Source organism: Mauremys reevesii, linkage group 2 (assembly GCF_016161935.1).
Source record: "Mauremys reevesii isolate NIE-2019 linkage group 2, ASM1616193v1, whole genome shotgun sequence".
NCBI classification, from domain to species: Eukaryota; Metazoa; Chordata; order Testudines; family Geoemydidae; genus Mauremys; species Mauremys reevesii.
The window spans coordinates 264,080,845-264,099,525 of record NC_052624.1 but is presented as its reverse complement, the minus strand read 5'-3'; the positions used below and the strand labels follow the sequence as shown (position 1 = coordinate 264,099,525).

The 18,681-nt window shown below is 38.4% G+C and overlaps 1 protein-coding gene across 3 annotated transcripts in view; it reads right to left on the bottom strand.

Moving 5' to 3' along the window:
- Window positions 1–239: 239 nt before the first annotated feature.
- The window catches only part of LOC120397667 (MDM2 binding protein), a 57,341-nt gene continuing 38,899 nt past the window's right edge, over window positions 240–18,681 (bottom strand). For all 3 annotated transcript variants that reach the window (XM_039523910.1, XM_039523911.1, XM_039523912.1), the window contains 6 exons: window positions 12,057–12,152; window positions 9,738–10,004; window positions 8,223–8,472; window positions 5,221–5,334; window positions 2,162–2,227; window positions 240–579 (listed from right to left, as the gene is read on the bottom strand). In XM_039523910.1, the coding sequence (XP_039379844.1) occupies window positions 544–579; window positions 2,162–2,227; window positions 5,221–5,334; window positions 8,223–8,472; window positions 9,738–10,004; window positions 12,057–12,152 (829 nt within the window). In that variant the 3' untranslated portion in view covers window positions 240–543. The remainder of the gene's footprint in view (window positions 580–2,161; window positions 2,228–5,220; window positions 5,335–8,222; window positions 8,473–9,737; window positions 10,005–12,056; window positions 12,153–18,681) is intronic.

The following is an 18,681-nucleotide window of genomic DNA, read 5'->3' as shown; positions in this document are numbered from 1 at the left end:
CTAACCATAATTATATTAATCTGCAGAACAATAAGGAATTATGGCTAGTTAAGTTATAAAATGTGAGGAGTTTTATTGCAATGTAAACCTTTCCAGTTAACTTATTTGAAGAACAAAAATGTAGTCGTGTATGGAACAACTGTCTTTTCTTAAAGACTGTGAACAGAGAAGAAATAAAATAGTCTTGTTACTACAATCAAATTTGGATTTTTTTATTACATCTAAAATAAAATCTGTACAACACATATAAAAATGTTTCTGAAAATCTAAGTCACAGTCTTTTAGATAATTAAATCTATAAATAGGCATATAGTATAAAATGCAATGTTCATTACAGATTTTTTTTAATAAAAACTCAATATAAAATATCTAAAGGCCATAACACAGTATTGGATTAGGGAATTAAGTCTATGAACCAAGTTTTTTAAGGTCTGTTTTGTTCCTGTAACCTGGTTTTATACTTTTGTTGTAATGCACTGTGCTTTTTCTGTGAAGTTGGAGAAGAGGGTGTAAATTCCACTCATATGTAATGATTCATCATCATTACTTGTTAGTCTTTTCCAAAACCCATTCAATCACCTATACAAATAAAGGAGAAATCATATTTTAAAAGTTGGTTTACTTTCAAGAACAAAAACCAAACTTCTGCAATATTATTGATTGAGCAAGTATAACCAAAAAGTTTACTGGTGACAGAAGTTTTAATAGGCAATGTTTTCACCATGGAGAAGTCAACGTGTTCAGTGAATGGAGCAGATACAGTCATTAACATACAACTGTTTGGATTTTCACTTCTAAATAATTTCTTGCATTTAAAAAGAGCACTTTTTTAGCCTCAAAAGTTGACATACTATAGTCCAATCTCTCCATGCACTGATAACAAAGTACACCCTCAATTCTAAATATCCAGTGTTTTCCTTTTGAACAATTTCCTGCTTTATAAACTGAAGAACAAATGTTTTGTTTCATTGCTGGACCTGCATCTGTAGCAGTTGCTATTCCTCAAACTGGGTGGCCAAGCATAAGTCAATGCTGGTCCATCAGAGAGATTCTGGCACACTAAAAGGCCCGATAAGTTGTTGTTGCAGAGCAGGAGAGGCAGCATGGTCTAGCAGACAGAAAATACTGAACTCTAATGCCTGGTTCCATCATTGACTTATAATGAGGTCTGTTTCCCAGTCCGGGAAAATGGAGATAATACCTCCCCCTTTCCTCACAGATGAGTTTGGGAGCATTAGCATGTAGACGACTGCTAGGTTACAACTGGTATGGAGGTACAGGGGTACTATGAATGAATATCCCTGGCTTACCACCTATCCTTTACAATCTGTGTGCTTGGGGGTGGATTTATTCTACAGGAGGATAGGGTGGGGCAAACGCTGCGCTCGTAGAATAATCATGGAGAAACTCCATGGTGAGTTCTTGCAGTTTTCCGTTCAGTTAGCCCCTCCTCCACCAAGGGTTTTGCTATGGGAATGAACCAAGCAAATCCTTACATTTGATTTTACGGTATAGAGAACAAAAATGGTAAATTCCACAGTGCTTATCATCATAACAAAGTTTCTCTAATGAGGTATCCAGGATAAGACTCAATGCACTGATAAATTTCTGGACAGGAGTATTTTCTCCCAGTATTTTCTCCATATTAAAATTCACATGAATCTTCCTGACACCCAAATGAGCCCAGTCAGCATTCCCTCAGGTTTCTATTTATAGGTATTCCCAGAGCTTGGATCTACCATTTCTATAATTCTTCCTTTAGAACAATTGTATTTCCTTTTATAACATAATGGTCCCCCTAATGATCCACTAGTGCAGAGACTCCTCTGAGAAACGGAAGATCGTGTACACATTTTTCTCACTAATGTGAAAAAGTTTTGAGTCTTTTTCCTTATTTCAAATTTCTCTGACAGTGGCCACCCTTATTAGAACATTTCTGATAGCAAGTCAACATCTGCAACTGGAATTTTGCACCGAGGGAAACTAACCTCAAAAGAACTCTCACAATACAAACTAGAGAACATAGAGAACACAACAGATGGTCTCCTCTGTTCACCCATTAAAGCCATGTACCAACCCACATTCCAAGAAGCAACAGCAGTAGATTTCACACAGCAGTGGATGAGGAACACATTTCCAGAACATCCAGGAATAGGGTTACCTGTTTAGCATTGTTGTTTGCTGTTTTCTTCATTTCATCAAACAGTCCCCTGGAAGTTTTCAGATCCTAAACAGAGAACACATCATTTTATAGAATTGCTGCCAGACAGACTTGAACATACATATACCTCCTCTGGAGCTGATACTAACATTGAAGTTACCTGTAGGGACTTTCCCTGACTGAGGATCTCCTAGAGCTCCCTAATTGGAAACATTAATTACTTATTTCTTTTCTGAGACTACCTTCTCTCCTAATCCATTAGGAATGGGTTGCGCCTCTCCCTGCAGTTACCAGGGGCCATCCCTGGTCACTCAAGTTTTGGAGTTTAGCCAGGCCCTTCCTGCCCCTGAATGCTTTCAAAGCTACAGAGATGCTGTTCAAAATTCTTATAGCCCCTGACTGAACATTTAACTATAACCATGCACATATACTGCGCTCTTGTAACAAAGGGCAGAGCTCCAAAATATATGTGACCAGGGTAGGTGAAACTGAGAGAGAGAGATCAGTCCCAAAAAGGAAAACCACCACATCGGATAACAGATTTTCTATTTTGGAGTCTGGCCCCTCCCACTACTAATGGCATGTAGATAAAGCAAGTAGGAATGCAGTAGAAAGGGAAAAGAGAACGAAGTATGTATATTTCCTGCAACCTTCAAGGGGAAAATATTGCCTCACCCTCAGTGGAAAACATAATACCACAGTACTAGTGTGGTTCTACTGCACAGCGTGGGGAAGAATTCAGCGGACTCAAGCACATATGAGGTGTGGGGCTGCACCATTTAGTTCCTTACCCCTTAAAAAACCTATTTGAATGCAGAGAGCTCTCTGCAGTCAAATAGGTTTTTTAAGGAGTAAGGCCATCATATTTACAACTACATAGGTCCAGCAACTACTCCTCCCTTCGGTGTCCTATGTGGGAAGGAAAGCACCCTATACCCCCTTCATCCATCGTCTACAGCCCACTCATCCAGGCTGTTGGCTAAGAAGAGAATTTGCCTCTTACTACTTAGTTCCCTAAACCTCTAAGGTACCATTATCAGAAATGCCTATGTAACCTAGGAGATTAAACCCCACTGACTTTGAAAGTCACATAGGCACTTTTAAAAATTTTACCCCAATCACTTCTGAAAACTGAGGGTAACTGAAACACAAGACTGCCTAGTGAAAAGTGTTGGATTGCTGTGGAGTTCTACAGAAAGTTCACAGGCACTTTGCTGAGCAACGTCATGGAGTCTACAGTTCCAATTACTTGCACAAATTCTCCTCCTTTTCAGTCAATAGCTTTGGACCAGTTGAGAAAGGAAGGACATTACAGCAAGAAGTGAAGATTACAGACTCAGCATGAAGTTTATTGACATCTCTCTCTTCACCTTGTAATCAATGGGTTTTGTCCAGAACAATGAATGTGCTCTTCATTGTCACAAGAGAAACATAATGGTTTCCTAAAGCTTTATATAAGTGAGGGAAAGTTTTTGAAACCTCTGCAATCAGTGTTTAGATTAGATTCTAAAAAGGGAAAGAAAAATACATAAAGAGTTAGAGAGAGACTGATTATTACTGCAAGTCAAGTCAGGAGAGGGCTTCTGATGATAAAGCAGCACCTTTACTTGTCTCCAGACTGACGTTCGGCTCTGTTACACATTGAGGGAATCCAAATATAAAGTACAAAATAACTGCAGCACAATATAAGGCATTGATAAGACTACTTTTGAAGGGAAGGGCATGTTCAACAGATATAAATAGCAGTGCATTTACACATCAGATTGGTGGAAGTTGGTCAGAAAATGGATGCAAGTGGCTACAAACAGTGAAGTAGGGTAATCCGCATCCCTTAAATGCCCAAACAGGCATTCAAAGCATGTGCAATGTATACACAGAGGTGACAGAAGGGGTTGAGGGGCCATTTAGCAACAAAACTAACAGAAGAATGTAAGATAAAGCAGCTGCTCTTCTGCCCCCCAATCTCTCCTACATCATCATCTTGGTTGTTTTTCTTGCTCTATCGCATTGTTCCGACTCCTCAGGATACGTTACTCCTATACAACATAAACTGAGTGCAAGTTACTCTACTTTACCACATGCACCCAATTACACACTGGGAAAATGGGCCTAACTTACATCACTGCAATTTCCCTATCTTAGAACAGGTCAGCGTTTGGCCCAATACACGTGTCTTGTTGGAGAGGGAAGATGAATTTTGAAGAGCAAGCCTTGCTAACCTTTCTTGTGTAGAACAGAAACAGTTGGTAATGGATGGTCAGTAGCTCCAGTGGTTGTGAAGTAACACATTTAAATAAGCACCTCACATACAATTCAATTTATCAAACTAAAAGATTAAAAGTGTTTGAAAAACAGACATTAGAAATATCCTTGCAGTGAAGTGAACCTATGCTCTAAGTTTGCTACTGAAATTCACAATTTCTTCCACAACAGCTTCCCAGTAAACCATATGCCTGAAAAGTATACACCAACTAAATATGGTATATAGGCTTGGTTAGTGAAGAAAACAAAGCTTTAAAAATGGCCCCTTAGTTCTGAATTCTGCTATTTTATCTAATAGCAAAATAGCAGACTCCATCAGTAATGAAACTTTGGTCGGATCTAAGAGTCCAAAGCTTTTCCCTACACTCTGTTGATTTACACTAGTTGACTGCTAGCATTTTATTTTCTTAACACAGCCACTAGGAAATAGTGACACTGTCAAGTCTGGACCTCATAGAATCAGATTTACCAGTTACATTCGGGGTGATCGGATTCTTGTTCAGTTTTATAATTTCGTTTGCCCTGCATCTTGGAAGCACAAAACATGGGTTCATGTGTCCAACAGCAGACAAACTTAGCTCTGGATCCTCCCATCACACGGTTGTGCAGAGCGATTTCCCTTTTATAAGTTTTCAGCAGACAGGATGCAAATAGGGCTAAAACCACATTTTTTAAAAGTATAATATTTGGCACTGTCAACCTCGAACATCACATCCCTTTAAAATGTATTAATCCTGGATATAGTTTTGGTGGAGTAACTACGTACGATTGTGGGAGCAAGAGGTGGAAAAAAGTACCTTTAAATAGAACTTGGATATCTCAAACAGACGCTGGCTGCATGATGCAAAGCATTTGTGGTTCTCTGCAATGCCGTGTTTCTTAAGTGTTTTAGCAACCACTTCCGTCAGCATCTTGGAGACAACACAGGCACACTTAGGAATTAGGATCAATTATCACCATGACAAGCTTTTCAATAGCCCACTTTTAAAGAACAAACCCATATATAACTTCTTCCCCTTCTGTCCCAAAGATTAATTTTAGGGAGGCAGCTTTGTGACTTGAACTGAGTATGGGACTGGAAGACAGGAAATCCTCAGTTCTAGCCTTGACTCTGCCACTAGTTCATTTTGCAGTTTAGGGCAAAGTTATTTAACAGAGTTTCCATTTCTTTCATCTGGAAAATGAAGAGAATACCTACTTCACCTGAGTGCTGAGGATTAGTTAATATTTACATAGTGCTTTAAGATGGAAGACTCTGTATAGCTGCTAGGCATCATTTAAAATAAAGTGATATATATTGTAATTTTCCTGCTTCACATATCCATGAGGGTAATGGGAAATCCTCATTTTCATATTTTTCACAGATTCATAGGGTTTAAGGCCCGAAGACACTATCAAATCTTCTAGTCTCACCTCCTGTACATCACAGGCCATTAAATTTCACACAGTTACCCCCATATGGAGCTCAACAACTTGTGTTTGGCTAAGCATATCTTTGAGAAAGGCATCCAGTCTTGACAACAAGATACAGAGAATCCACCACTTCCCCTGTTAGTTTGTTCCAATAACTGATCACCCTCATTGTTGAATATTTGTGCCTTATTTCTAATTTGAATCAGACTGGTTCCATTGAATCCAACCACAGGTTCTGGTTCTGCCTTTCTCTGCCAGATTAAAAAGCCCTTTAGTGCGAATATTTTCTCTCCGTGACAATACTTACATGTTGTAATCAGATCGCCTTTCAGTCTGCTTTCTGACAAGCTAAACAGATTGACCTAAGTTTTTCATTGTAAGTCATTTTCTCCAGCTCTGAAATCATTTTCTTGGCTCTTTTTGGCTTCTTCTCCAATTTTTCAACACCTTTTTAAAATGGGGATACCAGACCTGTACGCAGTATTCTAGTATCTATCTCACCAATGCCGAGATCAAATCACCTTCCTGCTCCTACTTGCTACTCTCCCGTTCATACATCCAAGGACAGCATTAGCTTTTTTGCAACAACATCACGCATCACACTGGGAGTTCAATGATGAGTTTCCTGTCCACTATGACACTTAGATCCTTTTCAGAGTTATTGATTTATAGGATATGGTCCCACACTCCATAGACCTGCATTTCTTGTTTGTAGATGCAGAACTTGTTTGTATTCATAGAATCACAGATATCAGGGTTGGAAGGGACCTCAGAAGGTCATCTTGTCCAACCCCCTGCTCAAAGCAGGACCAATCCCAAGACAGATTTTTGCCCCAGATCGCTCAAGAACTGAACTCACAACCCCGGGTTTAGCAGGCCTATGCTCAAACCACTGAGCTATCCCTCCCCCCATTAAAACACATTTTGATTGAATTAGCCCCAGTTTACTAAGCAAATTTTAATAGCATTGATTTTATATATAGTTTCAAGTAATTAATGCAAAAGCTGAGTAATGTTGAGACTTAGACTAATCCCTGTGAAACCCACTGGAGACGGACACTCCCATTTGATGAGGATTCCCCACTGACGCCTACTGTGAGCTCTGTCAGTTAGCATTTAATGTGGGCTGTATTCATATTGTATAGTACTCATTTTTAAATTAGAATGTTGAGCGGTAGTAAGTCAAACACCTTACAGAAATCCAAATATATATGATGTCTACACTGTTATTACCTTTATCAACTAACCTTGCAATTTCATCAAAGAATGAAATCTGGTTTGTCCAGCAAGACCTATTTTCCATAAAACCATGCTGTCTGGCATTAACAATAACCCCACCCTTTATTTTTTATGTATTGAATCCCATTATCAGGTTTTCCATTTACTTGCCTTGGATTAATGTCAGGCTAACCAGTCTATAGTTATCCAGGTCATCCATTGCTGATTTTGAATACTGATACATTAGCACTCTCAGCACCTCAGTAATTTGCCTGCCCAGCTGCCCTCCTGGCAAACAGATTTGGGGGAGGCAAGGAGGCTGAGCGCCCAACATCCTTGGTAGCCTAGTTATCTCTCTGGCAACTAGGGGGTGTGGGAAGCGATGGAAAACTGGGGTGCTCACCCTTTGGCAATCAGCTGGGAAGGCTCATCAATTTCATTTTTTGCAGGCAGAAAGCCAAAAGGCTACATTTTGGTTCTTCTAACATGGAATTTTCCTGGAAATCTCTTTCTATGAAAAATTCAATGTTTTTAACTTTTCATTGCCATTTGTGATGAAAAAAAAATTTTTTTGTCCAAAGAGTCCAATTTTTTCCACAGGAACAGATTTCCATTTCCAGATAGCTCTAGATACAAGCACATTATCCTGCTTCTTTCCAAATACAGAAGAAAAATATTTACTGAACACTTCTTCCTTTTCTCCATCTTTAACAGTAACACCATCTCCTTCTAGTTATTGGCCTATATCATTGCTAGGATTTTTGTTCCTGATATTCCCCCCGCAAAAAATCTTCTTATTGTTTTTAGCTCTGCCAACCATGGATCCTTCCCTGATATCTGGCTTCCCTTATCCATTTTCTATATTTCATGACTTCTAATTTATATTCATTTCTATTTCCCCTTTTTCACATCTGTTATCTATTGCTGTTTGTCTCTTTCTTTGTTTTCTTGGGCACTCTACTGTGTGCACTAAGCTCTTTTCCGACAGTCCTGTACTCCTTACTTATGCAAAACTTCTCTTGATTCTACAAATTTCCCTTTAGCAGAACTAAATTAAAGATTTGGAGATTTGTTCAACATTTTGAAAGAATGCTGAATGAGGCTACAAATGGGGAATCCTATCTTTTAGGGGGGAGGCATCTGGAAGGGGAGACAAATATATATTTACCCGTATATGTTTCTGAGATCTTGATTCCTTAATTGGCTTTGAAGTTTCTGACTCTTGCACACATCTCTGACTTGCTGGGCCAGCCTCTGCAGTTACTTTGTTGGCCTGACCACTAGGCTGCTTAACAGATGCAGATGTTAGAGACAATGATCTGCCTGGCTGTTGTCTTATGACACCGCCTGAATGGTGACCCACACTACCTCCGCTTGCCTGAGACATGAGAGAATCTGTGCTTTCAGTTTTTATTAGTCTGAAGAAAAAAAAAAAGAAAAAAAAACCAGATAAGTGTTTATGCTCTTGCTGGTTTTGTCTCAACTATAAAAGGCTACTATAACTGCTTAAAATATTGAAGACATACAGTACACTCAAACAAACAGAGGCTGAAAATGGTGAGCAGTGACAAACTATTAACGGAATTTCCTTCCTACTAAGTGAGGAAGACTCTTCCCTTACCTACTAATGATTTGTTCTCCGACAGTTAAACCAGAACAGAGTGAAAGGGTCTTTTTTATAGCAGATGCTACAGAAAAACCAGAGTTTGGAACAAATCACAGTGGTTAACTGAAGGGACAGAGGAGACATACAAATTAAAGGTGGACATGAAAACTGCAGGAATTTCTTCCCTTTGCCCCTATCCCAATTGAAAAAACGTCCTTGTTTGACATATTCTCCCATGTGGATCCTCTCCCAGTTAAGCCAGTAAAAATGAAGAATAGGCCTGCCAAGTCACCAACTCCAGTGCTTTATTCTCCTCATGTATCTAGACCAAGACATGGTCAAGAAGAGAATGCTTGAAACTCTTACGGTAAGGGCTCAGTCCAGTGAAGTGGAGAACAGCCACAATTCCACTTCTTACTATTTATACAGCACACTAGAATCTAGCAGGATCTTTGCTGAGGAAGTATATTAAAATCCCCACTTGACACAATCCCTGCTTGAAAAGCAGGTGTGCACCAACAAGAGTGTAACTAACAACTGGAGGGACAGGATGGGAAGTATTACAGTAATAAGATCACAACTGCTAAGCTGTGGCATATGCACTCGCTGATGGCTTTACATCGATGCAAATGTTATAAAAATGCTTCTTGTGGTGGATTCTGAAAAACTGGGTTTTTAAAGGGATTTGAATGAGGAGAGGGTCAGGGCTGGATGAACTGAAATTTCAGTGGGTCCGTGAGCTCTATGGGCTGTGGACTGTATTAGTCTAGGTTTGTACAATCCCCAACACAATGCACTGAGGCCTCACAACGCTATTGCAAAACAAATAACGATTTCAGTGGCTACTAAGCGCACTTTGGCACCTCTCAAGAGACACTCAGCACCTTGCATGATGTAGCCCTCAATTTCTTAAATTAAAATGCCTTACGTTTGTGGCTTTGAGGCATCTAATGCAGTCAATCGGAGATCACACTTGAGAAATATCAAACTGATAGACGAGGGATTAAACATTTGAACATTTAAATAGACAGATCCTTTAAAAAAAATCTGAATTTTTAATTTTATTTTGTACACTACCTCTTGTTGGGATAAAAGCAATCCAAGTCTTTTGATCTGCGTTTTAGCCTTGATGATTCTGTTCTGAGTTCACTTTGTAAAGATTCCCCATCGGGTACACTTCCAGGCTCTGACAAAACTGCAGGAGACGGAAGCGGGCTCAAGACACATGGTACAGGACAGCACTCTTTAGTACAGGTAGTCTGTGTTTCATAGCGAATAAGACGAGTCTGAAGTTCAGCAAATTTCACATCTCTCTCTAAAGCTTTTCTGTTATCTAGACAGTATCTAAAATTGAAATAAAAAAAAATAACAGAACCACAAAACCAGTGACCACTGTAACAAAGTTGGGGAATTTTTTCCCATTAAAAAAACTGAATAACCATGCTTAACTTCAACTATGGAAATGTCTGCAGTGCCTCTTTACTTGAATCGCTAGGTTGCCCTTGACAACTGCGGTGAATGAACTAATAAACTAGATTACATGATAGACTCTCTCGTGGATTCTGCTATATTCAAATCAACAAGATGAAGTTGGGTTACATATTTAATATGGGGCAAATCCCACTATCCTTACTCAGTTCTCTCTCGAGTAAAATTTCCATTGAAGGCAACAGAAAGTTTACTTGAATTATTGAATGCAGGATTTGGCATTATGGAAGTCTTGTTTCTCCCTTTAGCACATACTAGGATGTTGACAATAGATTGTGTTTCTCTTATAAATACAATCAGGCTCTTGTTAAATATTTAAAGTTATCAGTTCCTTTGCTTTATATTTTATTGAAAGCTTCCTGCTACCTGACAGACATTTGCATTCTAGTAATGCATTAAGCTATGTGACTTTCAAATAGTATAGATCTCATACAGAAACCATCTCAATGGTTTCAACAGCCCCAAGACCTCAGACCTTTTTTGAGAACTCAAAACCCAGTGGTGTTCACCCACATCAGGTACTCTTTTTCAGAGTGCAAGGATTAAGATTAGGGGCAAGAAAAATCACATTCAAGCAAAATTAGCACCACAACCTGAGAGCATACTTCAGTCCCTTTCCTCAAACCCTTTTTATTCACCTCCTCCAAACCACAGTATTTTAAGTGAGCTTTCAGACTTCTATGAAAGTCTATGTCTATCTACTCTATGTCAGGTATTTCTAGGGAGCTCATCACTCTATTAACTAGGTCCATGTTATTCCTTCTCCTCCCCTCACCCACACCTCAAGTGCTCTTCCTGAAGGTATCCATAAAACACCAACGGGGTGATAAAATTATACTACATAAATCTGCAGTGCTAAATCATTGAAATTTGGTCATCAGATTAGGATGCAAAACTGATGGCTTATTGTTCGGTCCTTTCCTGTATTTTAGGATGTTTATTCCTCCTAAGAGACGTATAAAGTCACATGAGTAAAAAAAAAAACCCAAAATGGGGTTCTGTGCTGAGATGCAGGGCTGTGTGTGTTTGGCGTTATTGTGTGTGCAGTTTGTTTTGTTGTGTGGGTGGTTGTGTTGACTTGTGTGTGAAGTTTTTGCATGCAAATAATCTATAGAGGAAGGGTGATGTTATCATAGCTAATTCAACCAAACTGCCTAGAACACTTGGCATGGCATAGATCCTTACTGTAGCTGGACACCACACGGGTGTAATCTGTAAAGTCAACATGGCTAGAACTTACACCTGGTGATGTTTTGCACAAGAAGAGCTTTCTACCATGCTTGCAGCTGTTTCTATCATTTCATACTGATTCAACAGACATGCTAGACTTCAGAGTGACACACACACACTAACATTCCTGGAATATTATATAGATACGTACAGCAATCTTCACGACTATTTTCATTTACATTAAAAATACTGTTATAAACATATCTCATGACTATTCAGCTGAAAATGTTTATAATTTGATTTGAAGTAAAACCATATTTTAATTTAGACATTTAATTATGCAAATAAAGCATCTCTCTCAGAAGTTACAGGCCTGAATATAGATGCAGCAAAGTTAAAGCAGTACAACTTGTGTGTATATAGACAAGGCCAAAGTCACATTCTTCATTACCATCAAGGAGACAGGAGCATAACAGTTGATACTAGTCCAGAAAGTGAGAGTAAAGAAAACAGAAGAGGTTTTGGGTTTTTTGGGGGTGGGTTCAGGAGGGAACAAAAAACATGTTATATTCAGAACTAAAACCATTTTGTAAACATCCCAAACATATTTCTATATCTACTTCTCTATAAATAGTTTCCAGGTTGCATAAAATAGGTGGGACCCACCTATAACTTGGATTTTATGCTAGATGACAGTGTTGAGAAAATAATCACATCAAGCAGTGCAAGAAAACTTACTCAAGCCCATGATAATGGCACCCAGCTGCTTTTTCAAAAGACAGACCTCCCAGCTTTCGTGGAGTAAGCTCTGGCGTCAGAAGAAAAGCATTTTCACTAAAAGAAAAAAAAGAGTATGTATTTTAAATCAGATCTATATGTTGGTATCAAAATTGCCATTTGGTTTAGTGAGCACTTTGAAGCCCAATATGGAGCTGTGTATTGCGATCTGTAACACTGTAACTGACCTGTGCGTAAGAGTCACTAAATTAAAAAGCTATTTCAAAAGTTAGTACTGCATGCACAGGCAACTACAAATTAAAACCTTCCTCCGAGAAGACTAGATGCTACATTGTACGTACAAAAGCTTACAAATGGAAAAGAATTACATTAGGAATTCATGTACATTTATATCTACCTTCTAATGCAGTACTATGGACAGGCAATCTACAGCTACCAATGCACAATCTTCAAGTATGAAACTGATCTGCTGGCATGCAAATTTCAATTGAAAATACAGAAAACTATTATAATGACTTGTGAGATACTTCATCAATTAAGAATATGCAATGTGAAAACATTTCACGTTAGTATATTGCACTCTGCAATTGAGAGGCACCTTCTTTGAATGTCTTCTGAAGGATGACACTTGCTGGCTGAATTATATTTCTCTTTGCTTGTTAACCAAAGGACAAACTCGTGTACCAACTGGAGCACAAAGGTAGCTGACCACTGTATACTACAATCACTGGCTTTGGATAATATTCTGAGGCTTTCATTGTGGCTATTTCTGACCGAAGGACTGAAGTGCCATTATACAAAACCACTTGTTCATTCAAAAGCTGTTCATCAGGCTCACTCACCAGAGCAACAGCCACAAATCATATGGATGATTTAAGTTCCTTCTTCAGATTACCCTTTTCAGAGGACCCTCATAAATCCAAATGAATATCCAAAGTGAATCCAAGTGAATATCCAAAGCTATGAAAGAAGTGGACTAATAACAAGTACTGAAGACAAAATCCACAAGCAAATCCTTGCCTCTGCAATGAAGAGGGATGAATGTTACAGTTCTTACCAATCATGTCATCAACACTATGACAAACCCATTTGACTCTGAATCATACCCAGAGGTGCTTATCAATGTATCTACTGGACTGCAAGTAACATCAGAGGTACAAGAGTCTCTACTGAAAACAGTAGATGTTGGTGAAGAACAAGCAGAGAGATTTCTGAGTGGTGCAACTGATTCTGATGGGACAAGTAACTTCTACAGCCCAGTCAAGAAAATTGGAATAAAAACATTTGCTGACATGGCCAAAAATATAAATCTAGCAAGGGAGGGACAATCACAGCTATCAGTCCAGAAACTGTTTTCCACAGAGCCCTGTCCTTAGAAAGATCCAGAGATGATGTTTCAACGGCAACTGTTCTTAAGACTCCCATAGGACATGTGCCTAAGTCCCTCTTCCTTGCCAAAGGAACAATGAGAAGAACAGATGAAGCTGAAAGAATCCATAAGCTAAACGCACGCAACAAAGAAACCACAGTCTACATCAGAGATGCCATGGCTGACATACATGGAACATTCCAGAAAGCAGCATGAAGTTACTGATTGTTCTGGAGAGACCAGATATAAAGCCTTCTAGCTAATGAGAGCAGCTGAACAGACAGCTGCTAGAAGTCCTTATCAAGAGATCAGACTCCTGGTGGGTGAAGGCAGCAGGTAAGAATGAGCCATGGTTCCCTCTCTCCCTAGCACATCTGAATATGATTAGCATTGAGAGAAGTGACCGTGTTACAGTGAGTTCTTTGTCCAGTGGCTCCCAGTTAGGAGATAGTCTTCTGTCTGTGAGACTTGGCATTTACTCCCAATAAACCCCAGGATTTCCCCCGAACCAGAGAGGAAATGGGGTTGTGAGGACAGTAAAAGAGCATAAACCTGGGGCAGGCAGGATAATGGATAGGGGAAAGGGAGCCTATACTGGAGGAAATGGATATGATACTTAAAATGGGTCCCTCTAATATTTACTCCACTCTACTCCTGTGTGTTTAAATCCCTCTCCTCTAGTATGCAAGACTACGGTGGGATAGCCTGTCTCTCAAAACATTAAAATTAAATCCTTGCAAGCTAAGGCAGACTGGAAGAAAGCCTGATACCCATAGTCAATGTCAAATTTTAAATCACTTTCCAAGAAGCACTGTCTAGCTTTTTATGTCTCTGTTTTGCACAGCAGAACACACAAGTGGAAATGTCAAACATTTACATGATCTGAACAATTTAGTTCATGGTACAAACTATCAACCCTATGAACATTCTAGGATCTGATACTTGTGTACACGAGAACATAATTAGATAACCAATTAGTGTACGTTTACTATAGTACAATCATTTTCTATGCAGTCAGTTATAATGCTATATGACAAACATTTGTAATATGTTTCAGTAAATTAGTATTCCAAGTACAGCATGCTACTGTAATAACAGAGGTCATTATAAAATAAACAGGAATATACATGAATGCTACGATTCCAAGTTTATATCCAAGAGAGCTTAGTAATTTTTTTTTAAGAAGAAAAATAGTTCAGAGAATATTTTAACCAATAGCTAACCGCTACATAACAAACTGTTTCACAATTTAATATAACAAAACTGCATGGAAATTTTCGATTGTAAGCTCTTTAAGGCTCAGTCCACTTGTTCCTATTAATTTGTACACTGTTCAGCACAATGATCCCATTCCTGATTGGATCCTTTGAGTGCTATGGTAAAATAAATATTAAAAACAACAGTGAAGTCTTTAAACATTGTAGAAATATTGGTAAGCCTACACCTGATTCTGTATATATAATCAGGATACAGATCATCAAGTCATCATAGTGGAGAGAGCTTTCTAGATGACATGAAACCTGCACACGCCTTGTGAGATTAATTACTTTTAATCTGAAGAGCTGCTTTACGGGCAACACAATTTTCTATAACTATTTATAGTTTTATTCACACAATATAGAGGGATGTGGTTATTAAATTCAACAGACTGAACAAATGTTTATTCCTCCTAAGAGAGGTACATAAAACTACATTAATATGAGTTTTGGTAGATGTTTATATCTAAGCTATTTGTATATTCTAACAGCAAGTGACTAGAATCACAATGCCCAGGTATCACAGAGCCGACTCTATGCATACACAGTAATCTCTAGTAATGTGCCAAGATAGCAAAGAGAATTAGGAGGGGAAGACCACCAGGGAACAAGGGGAAGAGGTATACCGGAGAGGTGACTGGGAGAAATACAGCAGGCTAGTGAACAGGAAGAGAGTAGGATGCAGTCATGGACCAGTGAAGAGCAGATGTAGAGGCAACATATCTGATGGCATTACTTTTGTATGGTGCTGTTCTGTGCATGTATCCTTCATTTCCAAGCTGCTCCATATCCTCTAGAGGGAAACAGTGCTACACTTTAAATTCAAAAGTAGGCAGTTTAAAAAAAAAAACAGTATGATGGAATTATTGAAGTTTATAGGAAAACATCGTTGCTAAATTTTAATGAAGTAGTTTGTGGTTTTTACGGCTATTTCTTTTTTGGAAACCTATCAGTAAAAGAGCAAGCAAAACCTAAAAGAACAGGAATCCTATTTATTTTTAAAGGGAGTTTCAAAGTGCTCTTTTATGCTAATATGGTTTAAATAAATACTCTGCTTACCACAGAGGACCTCTGCTGCTTCTTTGTGTTTGTGTTTCATGAGAGTTTAATCAGCAACAGCTCCATGGGGCACTCTTTCTACCTACTAGTAGCATGGATTGCTGGAGCTCCTGTGCCATGATAATGTTTAGTGATGACTAGTGATGCACCAACACGGTTACAGCTGCTACTCCCTCCTCCCCCTTTTTTTTAATTAACAAAAGCAAACAAATTAAATTGCATTTTAAAAGCAGTGGGGGAAATACACAGTCTGAAGAATGCCAAATGTAAATAAAAAGTATGCTCCTGTTCTCCTTATGGGGGCATGACTCCCACTGAACTCAATGGAGGTTTTGAGTGCTCTTGTTCAGGTCAATTATGATTCATATAAAAAGGCAAAGAGTTATATACTGCATAACGAAAATGTAAAATACACGCATCATTCCTGTTCTTGCATTCTTCTTCTTCAACACATACAGCAAGATTAATCCAAATTTAAACTGGAAAAGAATAGAGCAATTGATTACATGGAAAAGCAAATATGGAAAGTCTTCGGGCCAATTTTGAAAATTTGGCAACTTCAGTCAAGTACCTAAATGAGCTTTTTTTGAAAATGTGGTCCTGCATACTATCCTAATATTATTTCTCTGTGTAAACACAGTATAAAACAGGTAAAAATGTTTAACTGAAATCAATAATGTTTCAGAATGATCATCATTTATCTGTAATAAGAAACAGACAGCTATGACAAAGATTCATCCCTACATTATCTTAAAAGAAAAGGAAGTTATGTACTGGAAATAAAAGGCTGCCCTGGCCATACTGTAGTTCTTTCACCTACTCTCATATGCTGAACCTACTTTTTAAAAAAATGGTAAAGGTAATTAGCCATTATACATAAATAATTTTTCCTTATATTCTCTTTTGTCATTGCAAACGCTCCTATTTCTCTTCTTTTCAATATCTCCCATACCTCTATGAACTCAGTATTACTTCTTCATGGTTACTTTCAATCTCAGCAATGTTCTTCCAGTAATTAGGTGATTAGAGTTGAATAAAATAGTTCAAATTGGGTCTTAAATCTTTAACTTATGTCCAAATGTCTGATGATTTTTACTTCTCATCTCGACCTATACACTTCATAGCAGTTGGATTATCTCCATGGATTATATTCAATATCACCCAAGTATTTTCCTGAGCTTTATGTTTTTATGTTCTCAACTTGAGAGTACTATTTAGTTTATAGATGGCCTTACAATGAACTACATAAGTTACTTATCCCAGAGGCAAGAAGTTGCTTCCTCCCCAATCTATGACATTTTACTGAAGAGCATTAAGTATTCAGTAATACCAACTTCATCTGTCATTGAGTTTCATTGTCTTGTCTCTCAGTGGTCTTTCCTGCATGTTTGTACAGAAGCATATGTTGTTTATCATTACTTTCCTTCATATTTAACTTTCAAGGTTTGGGGTTTTTTTAAAGCTTGTAAATAGAAATTCTTTCAATATTAAATTATCCCTGAATTTCATCATCTAGCCCCATAGCAGGAATAAAATATCCAACAAGGACACACTACCTGTGTATACGTATTAAGTTTTCACTGCAAACTGGCACCAGAATTCTATATTCATGTCCTGAAGGACATCCCGCTGCAATAATCAATCAGGAATCTTGAGAGGAAGCAAAGCTTAGAAGATAGGAATTACTTTGCAATTTTCTGCACCACACACAACTATAAATCCATCTTTGAGCCAGTTCATCTGCCTAGCACAGAGTCCTAAAGCCAGAGGGCATCTGAGGAGGAAAAGGTTTCCTCAACTGGAAAGTCAGCAAGCCCTATACACACACAAAATACATGTAGGTGGAAAAAAGCCTTTCATGATTGATGCTGTGTATACTGCAATGCCATTCAATAAGAAACACAGAAAACAATTTTTTAATTTAAATCTAGATGGGAGAAAAATATATAAATAAAAGGATTAATAAGTAGATTCCAGTTACATTCGGTTTTTTGAGTTCTACTATTTGCACACCCATGGTTGCCCACACCGATCCACTCCATACCTCCCATCTGTCTTATTTTCTCCTAATACAGGAAAGAATACAAATATTGGAGAAGTTCATGGAGACAATGGGGCACTGTGGACAGGACACAGGACAGGAAATATGGGTTCTATTCTTGGCTCATCCACTAACTTTGCTCTCTGTGACCATGAGCAACTCACAACCTCTCCCTAAATCAATTCATCATCTGAGATGACACTTACCTACTTTGCATGCACTCAGATCTATGGATGAGCAGCATTTTGTAAGTGCTAGCTATAACAGGAGGACTGGGTAAACTTCAAACCATTTCTGCCACTTGCATTTCCTGCATGAGGTTTTGCAGCACTGTGCTCCATGAGAGAGAGAGAAGTTTAGTGATTAGAGCTAGAACTGGTCCATAATTTTTCAATTAACTGTTCTTTTGTTGGAAAAATACCAATTTGTCAAAACCAAAACAGTTTACTGAAAGGGTCAGTTATAATGGCTGTCAAGAGTCAAAAAAGTTTTGCCATTTTCAAAATGAAAAGTTGTGTTTGTTGTTCCATTATCTCCATTTTACAGATAAGGTATTGATGACAGAATAGAGGAGAAAGAAAAGAAGGGGGGGGAACAAGAGAAAAAGACAACATGAGAAAACTAAAGAGGAAGAAAAATCTAAGCTAAAAATACCCCCATGTTAAATATGTACTTATTAACCTATTAGGGTTTTTTTTAAAGCTAGAATGTGCTGCATGGTGGAGACTTGATAGTCTTGGTAAAGCAAGAACACAGAACTGCCTGGTCAGCTAGTCAAATTCAGTCCTTATTGGTGGTGGCAAAAACTCATGACCATCGGATGGCTGGTCATCAGTGAATGAGAAACAAAGCCATTCAGTGCAGCTCTTAGCAGGCAATAGCCTGATCCAACTCCTCAGT